Source organism: Vigna unguiculata, chromosome 8 (genome assembly GCF_004118075.2).
Source record: "Vigna unguiculata cultivar IT97K-499-35 chromosome 8, ASM411807v1, whole genome shotgun sequence".
Classification (NCBI taxonomy): Eukaryota; Viridiplantae; Streptophyta; class Magnoliopsida; order Fabales; family Fabaceae; genus Vigna; species Vigna unguiculata.
The window spans coordinates 586,423-604,230 of record NC_040286.1 but is presented as its reverse complement, the minus strand read 5'-3'; the positions used below and the strand labels follow the sequence as shown (position 1 = coordinate 604,230).

The 17,808-nt window shown below is 35.0% G+C and overlaps 2 protein-coding genes across 2 annotated transcripts; one reads left to right on the top strand and one right to left on the bottom strand.

Moving 5' to 3' along the window:
• The first annotated feature begins 1,402 nt into the window (after positions 1–1,402).
• LOC114194546 (vacuolar protein sorting-associated protein 35B-like) lies at positions 1,403–9,457 on the top strand. Its single transcript, XM_028084857.1, has 22 exons — positions 1,403–1,613; positions 1,681–1,777; positions 1,884–2,007; positions 2,118–2,306; positions 2,709–2,802; positions 3,006–3,062; positions 3,149–3,238; positions 3,338–3,460; positions 4,550–4,624; positions 4,692–4,751; positions 5,347–5,463; positions 5,558–5,797; positions 5,871–5,936; positions 6,099–6,188; positions 6,270–6,359; positions 6,885–6,974; positions 7,191–7,259; positions 7,634–7,714; positions 7,804–7,911; positions 8,395–8,498; positions 8,752–8,865; positions 8,942–9,457. The coding sequence occupies exons 1-22, from the start codon at positions 1,521–1,523 to the stop codon at positions 9,150–9,152; spliced, it is 2,382 nt and encodes a 793-aa protein (XP_027940658.1). The 5' UTR covers positions 1,403–1,520; the 3' UTR covers positions 9,153–9,457.
• A 982-nt stretch (positions 9,458–10,439) lies between these two features.
• Positions 10,440–16,125, bottom strand: LOC114193387 (ABC transporter B family member 13-like). Its single transcript, XM_028083152.1, has 10 exons — positions 15,764–16,125; positions 15,585–15,639; positions 15,088–15,263; positions 14,790–14,990; positions 14,433–14,692; positions 13,867–14,180; positions 13,395–13,618; positions 12,422–13,208; positions 12,084–12,325; positions 10,440–11,893 (listed from the first exon to the last, which is right to left on the bottom strand). The coding sequence occupies exons 1-10, from the start codon at positions 16,019–16,021 to the stop codon at positions 10,670–10,672; spliced, it is 3,741 nt and encodes a 1,246-aa protein (XP_027938953.1). The 5' UTR covers positions 16,022–16,125; the 3' UTR covers positions 10,440–10,669.
• Positions 16,126–17,808: the final 1,683 nt, after the last annotated feature.

The window sequence follows — 17,808 nt, the reverse complement described above, 5'->3', positions numbered from 1 at the left end:
ACTCAATTATTAATCCAAATTCTAAAAAATGTGGTTCAGTTTTTTTTATTTTATAAAAAGCAGATATTTTAAGAATTTAAAATATAAATTATTTTTGTTAAATTAAAAAAAATCTCTACCCAGTTTGTTTATTCATTTATTTTCTTATATATTTAAATTTATTTAAAACAAAATCAGTTTGGAAACGGTTCAGAAGTTGTTACGAGCTGTAAACTAGTTTTGAAATGGTCTAATAAATAAAAAACTGGTTCTTAATGGGGTTTATGGACTCTTTAAAACAGTTTGTTTCCTTAGGACAAATTAGGTTAATTCAATATTATTTTTGGAAATCATAAAGCAATTTGATTTTATTCAAACTGTTTTTATAAGGACTAAATTCTATTATTATAATTAAATTTGTTAAAAATAAGATTATCAACAAGACTTATTAAATTATGCATAATACTTTTTTAATTTTATACGAGTTAAAACATTATAGCTTTTGTCTGTTGATAAATATTGTTTGGAGTACTCCAATAAGTTATTATGGAACTATATACTTTGACAGTTTTATGCTTACACACTTTGATTTGGTGGTTGAATTAAACATTAGAAAATTTTTAATATTAAATTATAAAACATTTGAATTTTAGTTGTTATATTTATTTTATGCTTTGGTACTACAATATAATTGTTTCTACGTTTATAAATAATCTTATGAGCCTAAGTTTGAGTTTCAATTTAATTGAGTAAGTAGCTTTTATAGTTAAATATTTTAGTTTTAAAAGTGGAGTGTTTTTAAACACGTTGGATGTAAAAATATCAAATTAAACTATATATCATAAATCATAGAATACTAAGTAGATAAACTTTATCAAAATGAAAATACTTGATTTGGATCCTCTTTATGTCTTAATAATACATTTGAATAAGATAGTAAAACTAAAATTACCATGAGGAACAAAATCTATAAGTATTTAACATATTTTCATACTTAAATAACTTATTAAACTATAAAAAATTCTAAGACTATTTTATCAGTAAACGAACTTTTTATTTTAAGAATTTCAAATTTGAAATCACAATAATACAGAATTTATAAAATGTATAAATTTTGGCGCTGTCCGTTATCATGTTAAGCAAGTAGTAAGTAGTAAGATTAAAGGCTAATAAACTTATTAGGCACACAATTAATAATTAAATGACATTACACGAACGTATTCATTTTAAAGTTAAAACAAGTTATTTGCGAATAAATAACTATGTTAAATGTAATGTAAGAACTTAAAAGAAAATTTTGATAATAAGAAATAATTAACATTTTATTAAAAGAATTGAAATCTAAATTAAAATTCGAGACCTAAATTACACTTATTATTATTTTTTTTAAATTTCTTGAATTCACCGTGGTTTATTTATTTTTGGCGTCAAGAATCCTCACATGCGATTCAAATCAACTGTCTCGTACTAACCCAACCCCATCGCGGTGGTGGGTTCTAACCTGTAACTGTAGACGAGCGATCTCGCCCAATTGGAAGAGAATGATTGCAGAGAGATTCGAGGACGAAGAAAAATGGCTCGCCGAGGGTATCGCCGGGATTCAGCACAACGCATTCTTCATGCATCGCGCACTGGTATTCTCCAATTTCTTCGTAACCTAATCCATTATCGTTCTCAATTCGTCACGGTTCGCTCTCGCAGGATGAAGACAATCTCAGAGACGCTCTCAAGTACTCTGCGCAGATGCTATCGGAGCTTCGAACTTCTAGGCTCTCACCGCACAAATACTACGAACTGTGTAAATAAAATATTCTTCGTTTATTATTCGCATCGCATATAGTAATGAATCGAACTTCTAGGTTCGCAATTCAATTGTTCTATTCGATTCGGTGTTTCCTTTATAGATATGAGAGCCTTCGATGAGCTTCGGAGGCTGGAGATGTTCTTCAAAGACGAAAGAAGACACGGCGTTGCAATTGCTGATCTATACGAGCTTGTTCAGCACGCTGGAAATATATTGCCTAGACTGTAAGCGTTTTTGGCAGTTTAACCCCCTTCCGAGTACCAATGCTCGTGCTTATGATTTCAATTTGAATGACTGTGCGGTCTCTGTGTTTGCGTTGGTGATTTACTGCCAGGTATCTGCTTTGCACGGTAGGATCTGCTTACCTTAGAAGCAAGGATGCTCCAGTAAAAGATGTTCTTAAAGATCTAGTGGAAATGTGTCGCGCTGTTCAGCATCCAATTCGCGGTCTGTTTTTGAGGAGCTACCTTTCTCAAGTCAGTAAAGATAAATTGCCTGATATTGGATATGAACATGAAGAGGGGTAAGGCATTATTTGGTTGGTGATGGATTAGTAGTTTTTGAATGTGGCATGCTGTCTTCTATCATTTTAATCAGAGTAATGTTATATCCTACAATTTTATCCCACTAAAATGAAAAAAGTAAATGTATGTAATTTCTTGATAATATAAAAAAAATTCAGTACTTTCTTCATACAGTAAATTGGAAGATTGGTAGGAGGATTTAGATTTTTTTTTCTTTCATTTAATAGTGATGTAGTAATTAGAAAGTCACTAAAAAGATAACTTTTTATCTTTCTCCAATTTTCTTCCCACGTATTTGGTATCAATTTTCAATATGAAATATTGTATTTTGGTATTATGTTTGGGGCTGAGTGAACAAAAATTAAAACGATGGATATTGAAAGGTGCCTCTGTTCCTGCAGGGAATCTAATGATGTGATGGTTGCAGTTGAATTTGTTTTACAGAATTTCACTGAAATGAATAAGCTGTGGGTTCGGTTGCAGTTGCAGCATCAGGTTCATTGAACTTCCTTAACTCTTTTCTAATCTTATCTTATGAGATGCATAGCACCACAGTACTTGCATGCCATAGCCATTGAGGTAAAAATAAATCATGAGAACATGATTTCTGGCCATGCAGGTGTTATGGTGCTTGTGAATCATGCTTAATCTTTGGCGATCCTGAGCTGAGGTCTTCAATTGGGATTTCTGGTCTGCAGGGACCCAGTCGGATAAGAGAGAAGAGGGAAAAAGAAAGGAACGAGCTTCGTGATCTTGTAATATAAACTATTTCCTGATGAAGCAGTGTTATTCATTTTGATAGAAAGATAAGTTATGTGATTTCCTTTCCTCAAATTATTAGGTAGGGAAGAATCTGCACGTTCTGAGTCAGATAGAGGGTGTGAACCTTGAGATGTACAAAGACATCGTCCTTCCAAGTGTCTTAGAGCAGGTCTAATAATGTACATTTTCTCCCCAAAATGTAATTTTTTTCTCATATGTAACCCTTGATGTCATAATGTCTCTCAGCTTTCTAAATTGGCTTGAGCAGGTTGTCAACTGTAATGACGAGCTTGCCCAATTTTATCTTATGGAGTGTATAATCCAGGTTTTTCCTGACGAGTACCATTTGCAGACACTTGAGACACTGTTAGGTGCTTGCCCCCAATTGCAGGTGGGTAGCATGAGTAGATTGGAAATAGATAACCTTTTTGTGTGCTTGAGCTTAAGTATATTTTATCAGTCATCCTTGGAGATGCCTACTATACTTTTTGATTTTTTAACACTTTGTTAATATTATATTTAGCCCTTGAGGTTTGTTTCTTACAAGTTTTAATGAGATATACATTATAATTGCCCCTGTTAAGGTTAAATATTATCTGAAGCTCCATGATTTTTGAAAAGTTTATCACATATTTGATTGGTCATGAATTTAGGCAATTTGGAATGGTGACTACAGACCCTCAATTAAATTTTGATAATACCGTGAATTTAGTGCGTAAAAATATTGCATGTGTTATGGTTAATGACAAGAACAATTGAACATACTTACAGTGCCCTTAAAGAGACTTTAGTGGTCCATGTAATTTTTAAGACTAATTAAGAGAGTTTTTTTGCTTGAATACTGAACAAGTGAATTTTAAAATCTCTAAGCATTTTGGTTGAGCATAAAACAAGGATTTTGAAATTCTTCCTATTGAAGTGGAATTTCAGAAATTCTTCAAGAAATGAGTGAACTGTCGTGTTTCTTTCATACTCCTTTGAACTTCATCATGGTCACTTCACCCTGTGCATTTGATCCAATTCTGCAGCATTTGTTCAAACAGCTCCATAACTAAAGTTGAAGTTGATACATACTTTCCTACTTTTCTTTTCAAGAATAAACTCTTTGCTTGTTATTTATTGCCCTAGGTTATTTTTTAGAATTTATTCTCTGTTTTGTGTATTGGATTTTCAATCTCTGTTACCTGACTCTGTACAGGCTGCAATTGTCTCTTTCTCCATTTCTCTATCTATTGTAAATGCGAATATATTCATTCTGTACTTATCTCAACTCATCATGAAAGGTTTTTGCTTCACACTATCAATTAACTTGGTCAGTGAATCATCATACATTTGCTACGACCACCAATCAATCATTTGATAACATTCCTAGTCCTTATACTGAAGATACTCATAGATCAATTCTGTTCTGTCTATCTGATTTTCTTAAAGCTGATATCTATTTTTATTTACTCTTTGACTGACTTGACTGTATTTGCAGCCCACAGTAGACATCAAAACAGTGTTATCTCAGTTGATGGACAGGTTGTCAAATTATGCTGCCTCTAATATTGAAGTAAGTCTGATGCACCTTTTGTCAAAAATTAAGCTTCCATGTGTTGTTGATATCATTTATGCTTCAGGTATTGCCTGAATTTCTTCAAGTGGAAGCATTTGCTAAACTAAGCACAGCAATAGGCAGGGTAAGCCAGATTTCCTTCAGTTTGTAACTTCTATTTTATCGTGCTTATTTTGGGAGAACTGCAGAAAAGATGTCCTGTTAAAGTTATGGACAATGAAGGAACTAAATGTGATGGTGTGTTGCAAATGCTGTTTCCCTTGATGTAAATATTTACCTTTAATAATTTAGTACATATAGTGGTACCTCTACTATTCCTTTAGTACGGATTTCTTTTCCTTCTTGTAAAACTTTTATAAAATCTTATGGTTAGAAGTTGTACAAGTTGAAAGTGCACTGTTAAAGTAGTTTGAATTAAAGGCATCTGTATGGTTGTGTTAACCTGCTAGGTGCAACTGTCAAAGCTGGGGCTATATAATAAAGCCATACTGGTTGTATTTTGTTGCATATATATAGACCATAAAAAAATTGTGGATCCAATGGGCTTTACTTGATAGTTGATCTTCTGTGTTACAGGAAGTTCTTTTCAACTCTCTGTATGAGAAAAACTAAACATTGATTATAGTCTCTTGGTTTGTGCCTACTAGATACTAGATATGCCTTTTATTTTATGGACTATGGGGCTGCAATCCAAACCATATACCTGCTTTTGACTGCAGGTGATAGAAGCACAAGTTGACATGCCTATAGTAGGAGCAATTGCTTTGCATGTTTCTCTTCTTACATTTACTCTCCGTGTTCATCCAGATCGATTTGATTATGTGGACCAAGTACTGGTATGTTACTTTTCAAACATTTTGATCTACCATTTTGTGTGATGTGGTATTTGCATCTTAGCTCTAACCTGCATATTTTGTGGAATTTGTTCAGGGATCATGTGTGAAGAAGCTTTCTGGAAAACCAAAGCTTGATGACAGTAGAGCAACAAAGCAAGTCGTAGCACTTTTAAGTGCTCCACTAGATAAATACAATGATATTGTGACTGCACTGACACTTTCTAATTATCCTCGTGTAATGGATCATCTTGATCATGAAACAAATAAAGTCATGGCCATGGTTATTATCCAAAGTATTATGAAGAATAACACTTGCATCTCTACTGCTGATAAGGTATATTATTTTTTCCTTTGACTCAACCTAATAAAATTATTTCTCTGTAACATTTTTCATTGTGCCTTGGCAGGTTGAAGTTTTATTTGAATTAATAAAAGGGCTTATAATGGATTTGGATGGAACAATTGTGGACGAGGTAAGTTTGAGAGAATTGTTAGAATATCTTGGGATTTTCTTTATAAGGATAAAATTGTTCTGTATTATATGTTATCTTAAATTATTTATTTAACATTTTTTACATGTTTAACCCATATAGTAATTTCCTAAGATCAGCCCTTTTATTATGTCTGATCTGTAGGTTGACGAAGAAGATTTCAATGAGGAACAAAATTCTGTTGCTCGTCTCATACACATGCTTCATAACGATGAACCAGAAGAAATGTTCAAGGTAACAATGAGTGTATTTGGAGTCAAATTGAATTTCACTGGTATATTTCTATTAAGTGCTTCGTATCTTATTGACCTTCAGATAATATGTACCGTTAAGAAGCATATTATGAGTGGAGGACCAAGACGCTTGCCTTTTACAGTTCCTTCCTTGATATTTTCTGCACTCAGGGTATCCTTCTTTAACGATGTTATTCTTTCAATTTGTATTATCTACACCATCTTTAACATGCTTCTTTTCAATTGAATTCTATGTGATGATAGTTTGAAAATTATATGAATGGAGTTGCCTGGTCTTGTGAGGTTCATATTCCATAATTGAAGCTGCCAATGGTTGTACAAGGATCCTATTAACCATGTACACTAGAGCTTTGAGACTAAGTATATATTTGAAATCACAAATACTTAATCTTTTCTTCCCACTCTTCACTTTTATTACCCCCTTTAGCTTGTGAAGTATTCTGTAACACTTACAAAATTTGTACTGTGGCATTAACTTCAACTTTAGATCTTGAGGTTTTATATATGTGATTTAATGGTTAAGCCTCATTATTTTTTAACCTTGTGAGGGCTTTAATGGTGTCTAATATTGTTACCCCATTATCTTGTGAAGTATTCTGTAACACTTACAATATTTATACTGTTGCATTAACTTCAACTTTAGATCTCGAGGTTTAATAGATGTCATTTTCTGCAGTTGATCAGGCAGTTGCATGGCCAAGATGGAGATATAGTTGGAGAAGAAGTTCCTACAACACCAAAAAAAATATTTCAGCTTTTAAATGAGGTGATTTAAAATTTATTATCTTAGTGGGGTGGACGAGAATAATTATCTCTTTTTATAATTACCTGTGCACAACTCAAACATTTTGTCATGGAGTTATTTTATCTAACTACTGTATAGCATTAGCATAACTATCAAGTATTTTATTTGTTTATATAACGTTGTATGCACCATATATTGTTATCATGTGATGGACAAATATTAGTAATTTTGTTACAGATAATTGAAGCTCTTTCTTCTGTGTCATCTCCTGAATTGGCGTTAAGACTGTATCTGCAATGTGCTGAGGTATGCTTGACCCTGCAAACTTGAATTATCTAATCTGATGCCTTTCGCCTTTGTTTCTCTTTATATTTCCAAACAACTCTGAGAAGACCAATAAAGGGGATTTGTAAATGGAGTTGGGTGTTGAAAACTGATTCTCTGCCACCCAGACATTCATGGGCAATTCTTTCCCCCCATTAAATTGAAGGTTTAACATTTTAGTCCGAGTGGGGAATTGATTTTTAAGGGCTATACTCGTTCTGGACATTTTTGGGTACTATCACAACCATGTATTTTAATATTTTCCTGACATTATAATACCCATTTATGATGATTATGACATTTCTCGTTTTGTGCAATTGTCAGAGTGTATTTTTTCTCACTTTTACTAATATCAGGCTGCTAATGACTGCGACCTTGAGCCTGTTGCTTACGAATTTTTCACTCAGGCATTTGTATTATATGAAGAAGAAATTGCGGTAATTATTATTGAAACTATTCATTTTTAACATATTCTTAGTATGACTAAGAAATGACTTTTACTAATGACTGTTCATACTGGTTTTAGGACTCTAAAGCCCAGGTAACTGCAATTCATTTAATTATTGGGTCTCTTCAGAGAATGAACGTCTTTGGTGTTGAGAACAGGGATACATTAACACACAAGGCAACAGGGGTACAGTACCGTTACTTGTTTTTTACTTTTTCACCCTTGTCCTTTTACTTTTTAAGAGTCTCTTTGGAGGAAGGATGAAAGGAACCGGATGGGGAAGGAATATTCCCTCTTATTTGGAGGGAAAGGAAATGCCAAGGCAATCATTCAACTTCAGCTCACAAGTTACGATGACAAGGCTTAGATTAGAATAGTAAATAAGAATTAGATGGAATTGTTACAATTATTATAAATTATTTCCTTATATTTCCCCTTCACTAATTATTCATACATTGGGGAATGCAACCTCTCCATGTTATCCCTTTACTTTCTATTTTATTCCGACCCTGCCTTCCTCCTTCCCAAAACGTAGCCATCCAACGTTAGTTTAAAATTCAGTATTGGCCAACCGTTATAAGGTTTCTCTAGCCAATGACCTTTAGACAAATGGATTGGGGCAAATGTATTCATGTCAAACTTAATATGGTTTTCTATCAATTTCTACAGTATTCAGCGAAGCTTTTGAAGAAACCTGATCAATGCCGAGCAGTTTATGCATGTTCTCATCTCTTTTGGCTTGATGATCAAGATGGTATTAAAGATGGAGAAAGGTATAATCAACTGGATAATTGGGATAATTTGATCGGTTTTATGCATCTCTGCCTCTGCTTATGTTTTCTAAATTAATTATCTCCTCTGAATCAGGCTTTATGAAGTGTTATGCCTTTGCACATTTGATGCACACTTTTACAATTGCTGAAAAGTTTTGACATAGAATTTTACTGTATTCTGAAAAGTCTTCAACTTGTCATCTTTTGTCCTCTCTGTTTCTTTCTCGTGGCAATGTTGACTGTTTGGTTACAGGGTGTTGCTTTGCCTTAAGCGTGCTTTGAGGATTGCAAATGCTGCTCAACAAATGGCCAATGTAGCAAGGGGTAGCAGCGGTCCAGTAACACTATTTGTTGAAATACTGAACAAGTTGGTTCCTTCTGCTATAAAACTGCTTGTTACACTATCTTGGTGGCTTTCTTACTAATGGATGATTGGTTTCCAGGTACATATATTATTTTGAGAAAGGAAACCCGCAGATCACTAGTGCTACTATCCAGGGGCTTATAGAATTGATCACGACTGAGATGCAGAGTGACTCTGCATCAGCCCTCCCAGCCTCAGATGCTTTTTTTACCAGCACATTGAGGTACATCCAATTCCAAAAACAGAAGGGTGGTATACTTGGTGAAAAATATGACCCTATCAAGGTCTAAATCCCCGCCTAACTCATCCAAGACGCCCAAACGTGTAGTAGTATGGAAAACCACGCATGTAGTTGTCGGTGTTCGAAATTAACAAAGGTTTATCGGTGTTCACTACTTGTGCATTATAAAATGTTTGCATTAAAGTGAATAATTATAAATCTTCATACGTCTTCCTACATATCGTATCTATTTATATTTCCAAGATATTAAATGTATTCACTTTCATTTAATATTTCTTAGAAGACTAGTAGGAAGATATGTCATTACTTTTGTTTAAGTACATTTGGCATGTGCAGATGCAGATTAATGTTCAATTAAAGCTGTTTAAATTGAATGTTCATTACGTGCATTAACATGTTCGCTGAGCCGTCAAAGACATTTTAAAGCACGATTAGAATTTGCTGATTAGAGTTTCACTAGAACCATATAAATGGTTTTTCCGAGTTCACTCATAAAAAGGCTTTTTCTAGTTTCCATTCCTTCCATAGCAGTCTATCGTTCCTAATTGTGCTTTCTATCGTACCATAAAGCTGACGATAGGAGTCAAGAGTCCTGAACATATCCTCCCAGCTATCCAAATAAGGCTGCCTCAAATGCTACGTGCAGAAAAAAATTTAATTATATTTAATCATTAATGTCCTAGTAAGAGCAGGGAAGGGTTAGTCACGCACCACCAAACTGCAACCAAGATACAAGTTCGAACTCTGTCTTGCATTCATCTCACAACTTGGTTCCAACTACAATCACTTTAACACCAGGGGCAAGATGTCTTAGTTCAGGGAACACTGAAATGAAAATCCAAAACACTAATAACTTTCTCGTTTGTATAAGTGCATATATGGGTAAACGATCATTATCCAAATTAATCCTTTTAAAGGCGTACACCTTTGGTAGTAATAATTCACGGCTGGCCTTGCTAATAAGAAGCAAGTATACAGACTTATGGTTCTAAATGGGTCAAGGGTCTTATTCTTAATACTTTTCTTCAGTAGTCAATAAGCCAAACTACCATATTTAATGTGCTGGAAATGATAAGCGAATTCTGTATAATTGGCACTTAGTGGGTGCAGTGTCAGCAACAATATCCCATACCCTCGTGCCAAGGGTGTTGGTACGTAGCTCTTTCATTGATGGTGACGTTCATAAATTAAGAAGGTGAAACCATGAAGCAATATTTAGTAAAAAAGAAGGATCCCTGCATGTATCTACCTCTTTCTTAAGAATTATTTTGGTCAAAAGATGCCTTTTTTTCATCGAAGTTTCATGAGAAAAGAACAAGGTTTAATGGTTGTCAAATTCAGAAAGAAATTGCAAAAGTGGTACCACTCTACAACAAAACATCCAATGATAGGCTTTGAATTTTTCGAAGCGCTCGTGTATATATAAACATAAAAACAATTGTCGTATGAAAACAAAGAAAAAATCATTCAGGCATGCTCTTAAAAATAAACTAGGCCTTGCCCCAATCCATGTTGTAAATTGCAAGTACCCTTTTACTTGGGAAATTGCAAATGAATAATAATTCATCAATGTTTTTCTTGGTCAAGCGATTCATGCTGTAGACTAACCAATTGCTTATAGATGCTTCTAGGTTTGGCCATGAGCCTCTCATGGCTTCCCATTTCGGCAACACTGCCATTTTGCAGCACTACAATGCTGTCAGCGTCACGAACAGTTGATAGCCTGTGAGCTACCAAAATTGTTGTTCTACCTTCCATTAGTTTATCCAGAGCCTCTTGGACCAGCCTCTCTGATACTGTGTCCAAAGCACTTGTGGCTTCATCCAACAAAAGAATTGATGGATCTTTCAAAATAGCTCTAGCAATTGCAACTCTCTGTTTTTGTCCCCCTGACAACTGCACCCCTCTCTCACCCACCTCAGTTTCGTACCCTTCAGGCATTCTGCTGATGAATTCATGAGCATTTGCTGCTTTCGCTGCCTTCATCACCTCTATTTCTGATGCCTCCTCTTTCCCATACTTGATGTTTTCATAAACTGTGGTTGAGAACAAAGCAGGTTCTTGCTGAACCAATCCTATTCTCAGCCTTAAGGATCTCAGGTTTAGGGTTTTGATGTCACATTCATCTATGAGGACTGATCCAGAATCAGGGTCATAAAACCTCATTACCAATGAAATCACTGTGCTTTTCCCTGAACCACTTTGGCCCACTACTGCCAGACTCTTCCCTGCTGAGACTCTGAGATTCAAGTTCTGAAATATGGTGATGTCGGGTCTCATAGGGTACTTGAAGCTTACGTTTCTAAACTCTATCTCTCCTTTGACAACAGTTACAATCTTTGAGTTGGGATCATCTGGGGTGATGGATGTTCTCCTTTGGAGAATGCCGAAAACCGATCCCAGTGCCTGTGATCCCTTCACAATGTCTGGGGTAAGAGCTAGTGTTTCTGCTATTGCCAGAGAAGTGATGATTAAGACCATGAAGGACTTCATGATGTCTCCAAAATTTGACTCTTTCTTCTTGATTAAAACTGATGCATACCAAAGGCCAAGTGCATAGGAACAGAAAGCCAATAGCTGGGTTATGCCATAGCCAAAACCTGATATGTGGCCCCGTAGAAGAGCTTGTTTGTTAGGTTTGTTCAATTCAGATGCAAACCGGATTGAGATTCGATCTTCGGCGCCAAACGCAGCAACAGTTCGTATGTTGGCAATAGCTTCACGAGCCAAAGAAGTTGCCTTAGAGTAAGCATGGCTGTAATCTCCTCCAAACCCCTTCAGAAATAATTGCTGCAAAAGTAATTTAAACTTAGCTATTCTTCGTTTTTTGTACATATCAGAGCAAATATTATGGACAAGTCTTGTGAACTTATGATGACTTTAAGACCAAAGTCTTGAAAACTTCACACAACTTCTTCATGAAATTGTGAAAAATTGAAGTCATCAAGAGTTATAACATCTTCGGTGTTATGAAGCTAACCTCAGTGATAGAAGCTCCTATGAGAAGGGGAAGGCATGCTACAACCACTGCTGTTAGTTTCCAACTCAATGTGAAGCCAATAACAAAAGCTGTGACAGTGAGGGCTACATTTTGCACAATGGTTGAGAGTCTATCAGCTAGAGCACTTCTCACTAGTGTTGCATCCGCAGCTAGCATGGCTGTCAGTGAGCCAGTGTTGTTCTCATCTTTATCAAACCATGCAACTTCATTGTTGAGAATAGCTGCAAACACGAAATCAAAACACTTTCTCATTTCAGAAAAAGTTAATGCATGTGATTATTGTAATAGCAAAGCTTTTGCAGCGATGGAATGAATACCTGAGAACATTAATAAACGTACACGGGCAGTGAGATGTTCTCCCATCAATGTATAAAAGTAGTGAAGCAATAGATAAATAGGTACAGTAATAACAGCCACTCCAAGAAATATCAAAGCTACACGATCTACTTCTTGCTTGATTTTAGAACTCTGAGGAGAATAAAATGCAGTCAAAATGTGAGTGATTCCAAGTGCAAAGAGAGGGGCTTCCATGCCAGCCAATATTGCACCTACCGACCCAAATATTGCATAGGGCCATTCTGGAGCATTCAGTTTCAGTAAATCCAAAATTGTTGGAGCTGAAGTTGTCTTTGATGGCAAGTGTTGATCACTTGATTCCAATTCTCCTCTAGTGTCCAACATCAGTTGTTCCTCTAAGGTCATGTTCTCTGCAGGTTCTCTAAAACTAGAATTTCTTGAACTTTCAGAGCGAGATATTGATCTAGAGTTTGAGAGGTTCTGTGATGCCTGCAAACTCACCAGATTCACATACTCTCCATTTTTGGACATCAATTCCAGATGAGTTCCACTTTCAACCACCTGGCCGTTCTTCAACACAATGATTGTATCTACATCTCGTATAGTGGATAATCTATGAGCAACAATTATTGTTGTTCTGTTTGACATTATTTTTTCCAATGCCTGTTGGACAATGAGTTCTGATTCAGAATCTAGAGCACTTGTGGCCTCGTCTAGAAGCAATAGTTTTGGATTTCTGATCACTGCTCTTGCAATGGCAATTCTTTGCTTCTGCCCCCCTGAAAGTTGGGTGCCACCCTCTCCAACCTGAATGATATAGGATCACTGTGATTTCTACGAGGAGATAAACTTTATGACTTTTCTATGTTAAGTAGAACAAAGATACTATGAAGCTGTTGAAGATAATTTTTATGTATTGAATGACCAACTTCAACTTTCCAAAAGAAAAATATAAAGGAAAGCAGTTAAAAAAATTGAGTAAAATTAACTAACCTGAGTTTGATAACCATCAGGCAATCCTTGAATAAAAGAATGAGCATTTGCAGCCATGGAAGCTTGTATGACTTTATCCATGTCTGCATCTTCTTTTCCAAATAAGATATTTCCAGCTATTGTTGTTGCAAATAGTGCTGGTTCTTGACTAACCAAGCCCATCTGTTCTCTCAACCATTTCAATTGAAGATTCTTTAGGTCATATCCATCCAACAGGATCTTACCTAGTGAAAATTAATGCATTAACCTCTCCTCCTAAATATTGAACTATTCATTGACAAAAAAGAAAAAAAAAGTGGTTGTACTAGCCAAATAAAAAAATGTGGGGTGTGTTTGGCATAGGTTAATTTTTTGTCCCTTCATTTTCTTCTCTCTACCTTGGTGTATCACTCTCCTACTTGTTCCCACTTGCCATAAAAAGGGTCATGGAAATTTCAAACGAAACCAACTCTTAAATGGTAATATTAATTACCTGAAGTGGGGTCATAGAACCGTTGAATAAGTGAAACAATCGTGCTCTTTCCTGAACCACTGGGACCAACAACTGCTATAGTCTTGCCAGCACTCACTGAGAAGCTCAATTTTTCAAAGATCATGTTGGTTCTTGAGGGGTACGAAAAACAGACCTCATGAAATTCAATTTCCCCAGCAACCAGTGGCACAACATTGCCATCATCCAACTTTTTAGAATTGCTTGAAGCCGACGCAATCATGTTCATGATGTTGGCTGCAGCAGCACGCCCTTTTGCAATGGAACCAAGATTTGGAGCAGCTTGACCAAGAGCACTACAAAGTAGCAAAAGTAATCCATAACAAAGTTATGTGAGTTATCATATGACATGATCAAGAGTGATAAGGTAGTTTAGTAGGTAGACAAAAGAGAAGGGAGAAAATTTGTTTGGATTTAAACTTTTGTTAACAATTTGGAGAAATAAAGTTATTTTGGTGCGTTTAGAATGGAGGGTGAGAGAGATTGTGGATTCAACTTTTTCACAAATAAAAACTAACAACTCATAGCAGAGTATGTGATATACTTACAATCCACTAAAGATGACATTGATTATTGTTGTGAAGGCTTTTCCTCCATTTGTCTTGTGATGCCTCACAAGTATGCCAGCATACCATAGAAGCAATGCCCAAGCACAAAATAACAAGCCATATGTGAAGCCTACTCCAACTCCTTTTGCCACACCACCCTTCTTGCCCAGTTTCAGAGCATTATCAAGAGACTTTGAGTATGAACCAATTGCTTTCTCTTCTCCTACAAATGAGTAAACAGTACGCACTTGAGAAATCACCTGATCCAAAAAGATATGTTAAGGATAAAACACCAATTCAACTGTTGAAATAGCCTTTGAACAAAATCTCAATTCACACACAGGTTTATTTATTTACCTCTTCTGCAACCTTCCCAGCCTCAGCATAAGCTGCTTCACCCTTTTCTGATAAAGTAGACATGATTATTGTATAAGCTCCCCCTGCTAGAGCTATAAGTGGAACCACAGCCAAGGTGAGTAGTGTGAGCTGCCACACTGAGGTAAATCCAATGGCAAATCCAACGATGAATTGAGAGAGGTAACGAATGGCGTGCCCTGTCTGCATTCAGCACAATAAAAACAAGACCATTTCACCACTGAAGAACCAATCTCAACAATGTTAAAACAACATGTTTTGTTTGAACCATGTCGCACACCTTGTCACCAATAGCATCTTGTACCAGTATTGCATCACTTGAGATGTGGAAAATGATATTGGCATCCCTGGCTTCGTTGTCAAAGAAACTAATATCCTTCTTCAGCACTGCCAGCAAATACTTCAAACGCAAACGTGCCGTTTGCCTCTCCCCTGTTTGCATCCAGAACGCTACTCCTGAAAAATAGTAGTAAAAAGTGATTATATGGTTAATGCTGTAAAAGGGTTGTTGAGGAACACCCAGAAGAATAAAATGTTTGTACTACCACTACAAACACAAATCTAGTTATGATAGACAGGAAGTCATGGTTCTGATATAATGTTAAGAAGTGAATTTTAATTCTAATTTACAGTACAAAACTGACTTGTAAAATGAAGTTTGCACTCAATTATATATTTTAAATTCACATTATTTTTAGTCGACGTTGACTTCCAACGAGAACCATCCCTCATTAGAAGCATTACTTAGAAAGAAATGAAGTTGAAGATAAGATGTACCCATCCAAGCAGATACCAGAACAACTCCACCAAGGTAGACCAAATACAAAGCATGCTGCAAAGAAGAAAAAAGCCAAAACTCACTTCATCACACATAAAAAACATACAACTCTTACAAAAACACGTTAGAATCTCATGCACGTAGGAAAATACAATAGTCGAGAAGATGGTGATAGAACCTCAGAAACTCTGGAGGACAATTTGTGAGGATTGTTAGAAAGATGTCCCAAAGAGTCGATCATGCGACCAAACAAAATGAAGAAAACAGGAAGAGCAGCACCATGGAGACAAGAACCGACACTTCCGAGGAACATTAAGACACAGTCAGTTGAATCAGCTGTAGCAAACAAGCCAAAAAACGACACACTCTCAGTTTTGGTTTGTTGGTCGGTTTTAGGTGGCACGCCTTGTGGAGGAACGAGTTCCACTTCAGCCATTGTGTTTGAATGTTGAAGATGAAGATAGAAAAATGAAAGAAAAAAAGAGTGTAGTGTGTTATATTATATGTTAAAGGTAAGTAAGTGTAGATAATAATATAAAGAGTAAAAGGGAGTGCCCCGTGAGGTACGGTTGTTGGTGTAGTAGAGTCTATTCCCGCCAATAAATAGAGAGTGGTTAAGGTTAACTATGCCAACGAACTCTTCGGTTCCATAACTGTATTATCGGAAAAATATTGCATGGGATGATAACGTTAATTATTAAGCCAACAACCTCTGTGCCGATTTTGTGGTTCTAAGAGCACCATGTTTGATCATGTTACCTGTCACTCCATGAACCCATGCTTTTCTTTACAATGAGCTTCATAATTTCACTTGATTTATATGGTTGCTAATGCTCATCCATTTCCATGTTTTTAATCCAAAGTAGTAGGTGTAACTCTCCAACAAATAAGCTTAAAGAGATTGAGATTGGGATGTTAGAAAGTTCCCATCATACACGTTGTATCCAGAAACAAGGTTTTAAGGGTTTTTTTTACCATTTTCGGATAATTTACTTATGAAAAATTTGTGCAACTTCTTAAATAATTTGGAAGTTAAACAAATTATATCATGTTTGTACAACTTCTTAAGAAAAAAAGTTGTGTAAGTCTAAAATAATATTTTATATTAACTTGAAGGCTCGTAAAAAATAAGATTTCTTTAGAATCTAGGTTCTTTACTAGTCTTTTTAATGTTGATATCTGTTGAGTATTAAAATTACACTGTATTGATACTTTAAATATCTGTTTAATATATTTTAAAACGTTAAAATTAGTGATGATCAATATATTATAGATACACAATAGATAAACAACACCAATAAATCCAACAGAGAATCCAAATTTAACTTTTTATCTTTAGAATTATAATTATTTGATAAAATTTTTACGAGAAAGTTTATTTTTTAGTATATACTAAATTTCTTTTTTTTTTTCAAATCATATCAAATCTTTTTTCATCATCAAAATGGTGTCACGCATGTACCGTAAAAAATTTATCAACCGTTAAAAATTAATTTTCCTTGTTTTTAAGACAGCATATTAATTTAACCAAATCATTTCAAATCAACAAGTCGTGTCATATCAGGATTTCAAACCAAATCGTTTTGGACTGATACAATTTGTTTTTATGAAGATGTGCGAAAATTAAATGATTTATTCAAATTCATTTTATTTTATTTTTAAGTTACACCATTATTGTAATTTCAAAAACAAATTATCTCACATGGAAATCAATCTTAAATTGAACATTATCTAACACGTTTTTCTTAAATTACATTACACAATATGGGTTTGAGGTTACTTTCAATTAAGTAACCAAACTATTTTTTTATTGGTTTCCGAAACTCAAAAGAAAAAGTTAATCTTAGAGGTACTTTTTTACTACCTAGCTCATACACATTGAATACTATATAAATTTTACCTTGTGATTTTTTTTTTTTTAATAAAGTGTGTTGTTGACTTTTCTCTCTATCTAGCTCAAACTTTGTTGGTCACGTAGGGTTTGACTTCAAAATATTCGTTTTACTGCATTCGCATCTTGTTGCCAAACATTAATGCTACATAACTTTGTAGCTATGTTAAATCCCTTGCTTCTATATACGGATGAATCTTTAGGTTTTGTATACATAAAAGTTTATATGTTGAGACAATCACTTCAATAAATTTTAAGATATTAATTTCTTTCTGAATTTCCATTAGAAGATATCTTGCATTTAAAAAAAATAAAAGTAGAAGAAATTATGC

Bases quoted from the DNA above. Each gene is read 5' to 3' on its own strand.
- LOC114193387 (XM_028083152.1), bottom strand. From the start codon at position 16,021: ATGGCTGAAGTGGAACTCGTTCCTCCACAAGGCGTGCCACCTAAAACC. The intron at 14,693-14,789 runs GTAAATAAATAA...TTTTTGGATCAG, and splicing joins CTGGGAAGGTTGCAGAAGAG to GTGATTTCTCAAGTGCGTAC. The intron at 13,619-13,866 runs GTAATTAATATT...AATTTTCACTAG, and splicing joins GTTCTATGACCCCACTTCAG to GTAAGATCCTGTTGGATGGA.
- LOC114194546 (XM_028084857.1), top strand. From the start codon at position 1,521: ATGATTGCAGAGAGATTCGAGGACGAAGAAAAATGGCTCGCCGAGGGT. The intron at 2,803-3,005 runs GTTCATTGAACT...TCTGGTCTGCAG, and splicing joins GGTTGCAGTTGCAGCATCAG to GGACCCAGTCGGATAAGAGA. The intron at 7,260-7,633 runs GTATGCTTGACC...TACTAATATCAG, and splicing joins TGTATCTGCAATGTGCTGAG to GCTGCTAATGACTGCGACCT.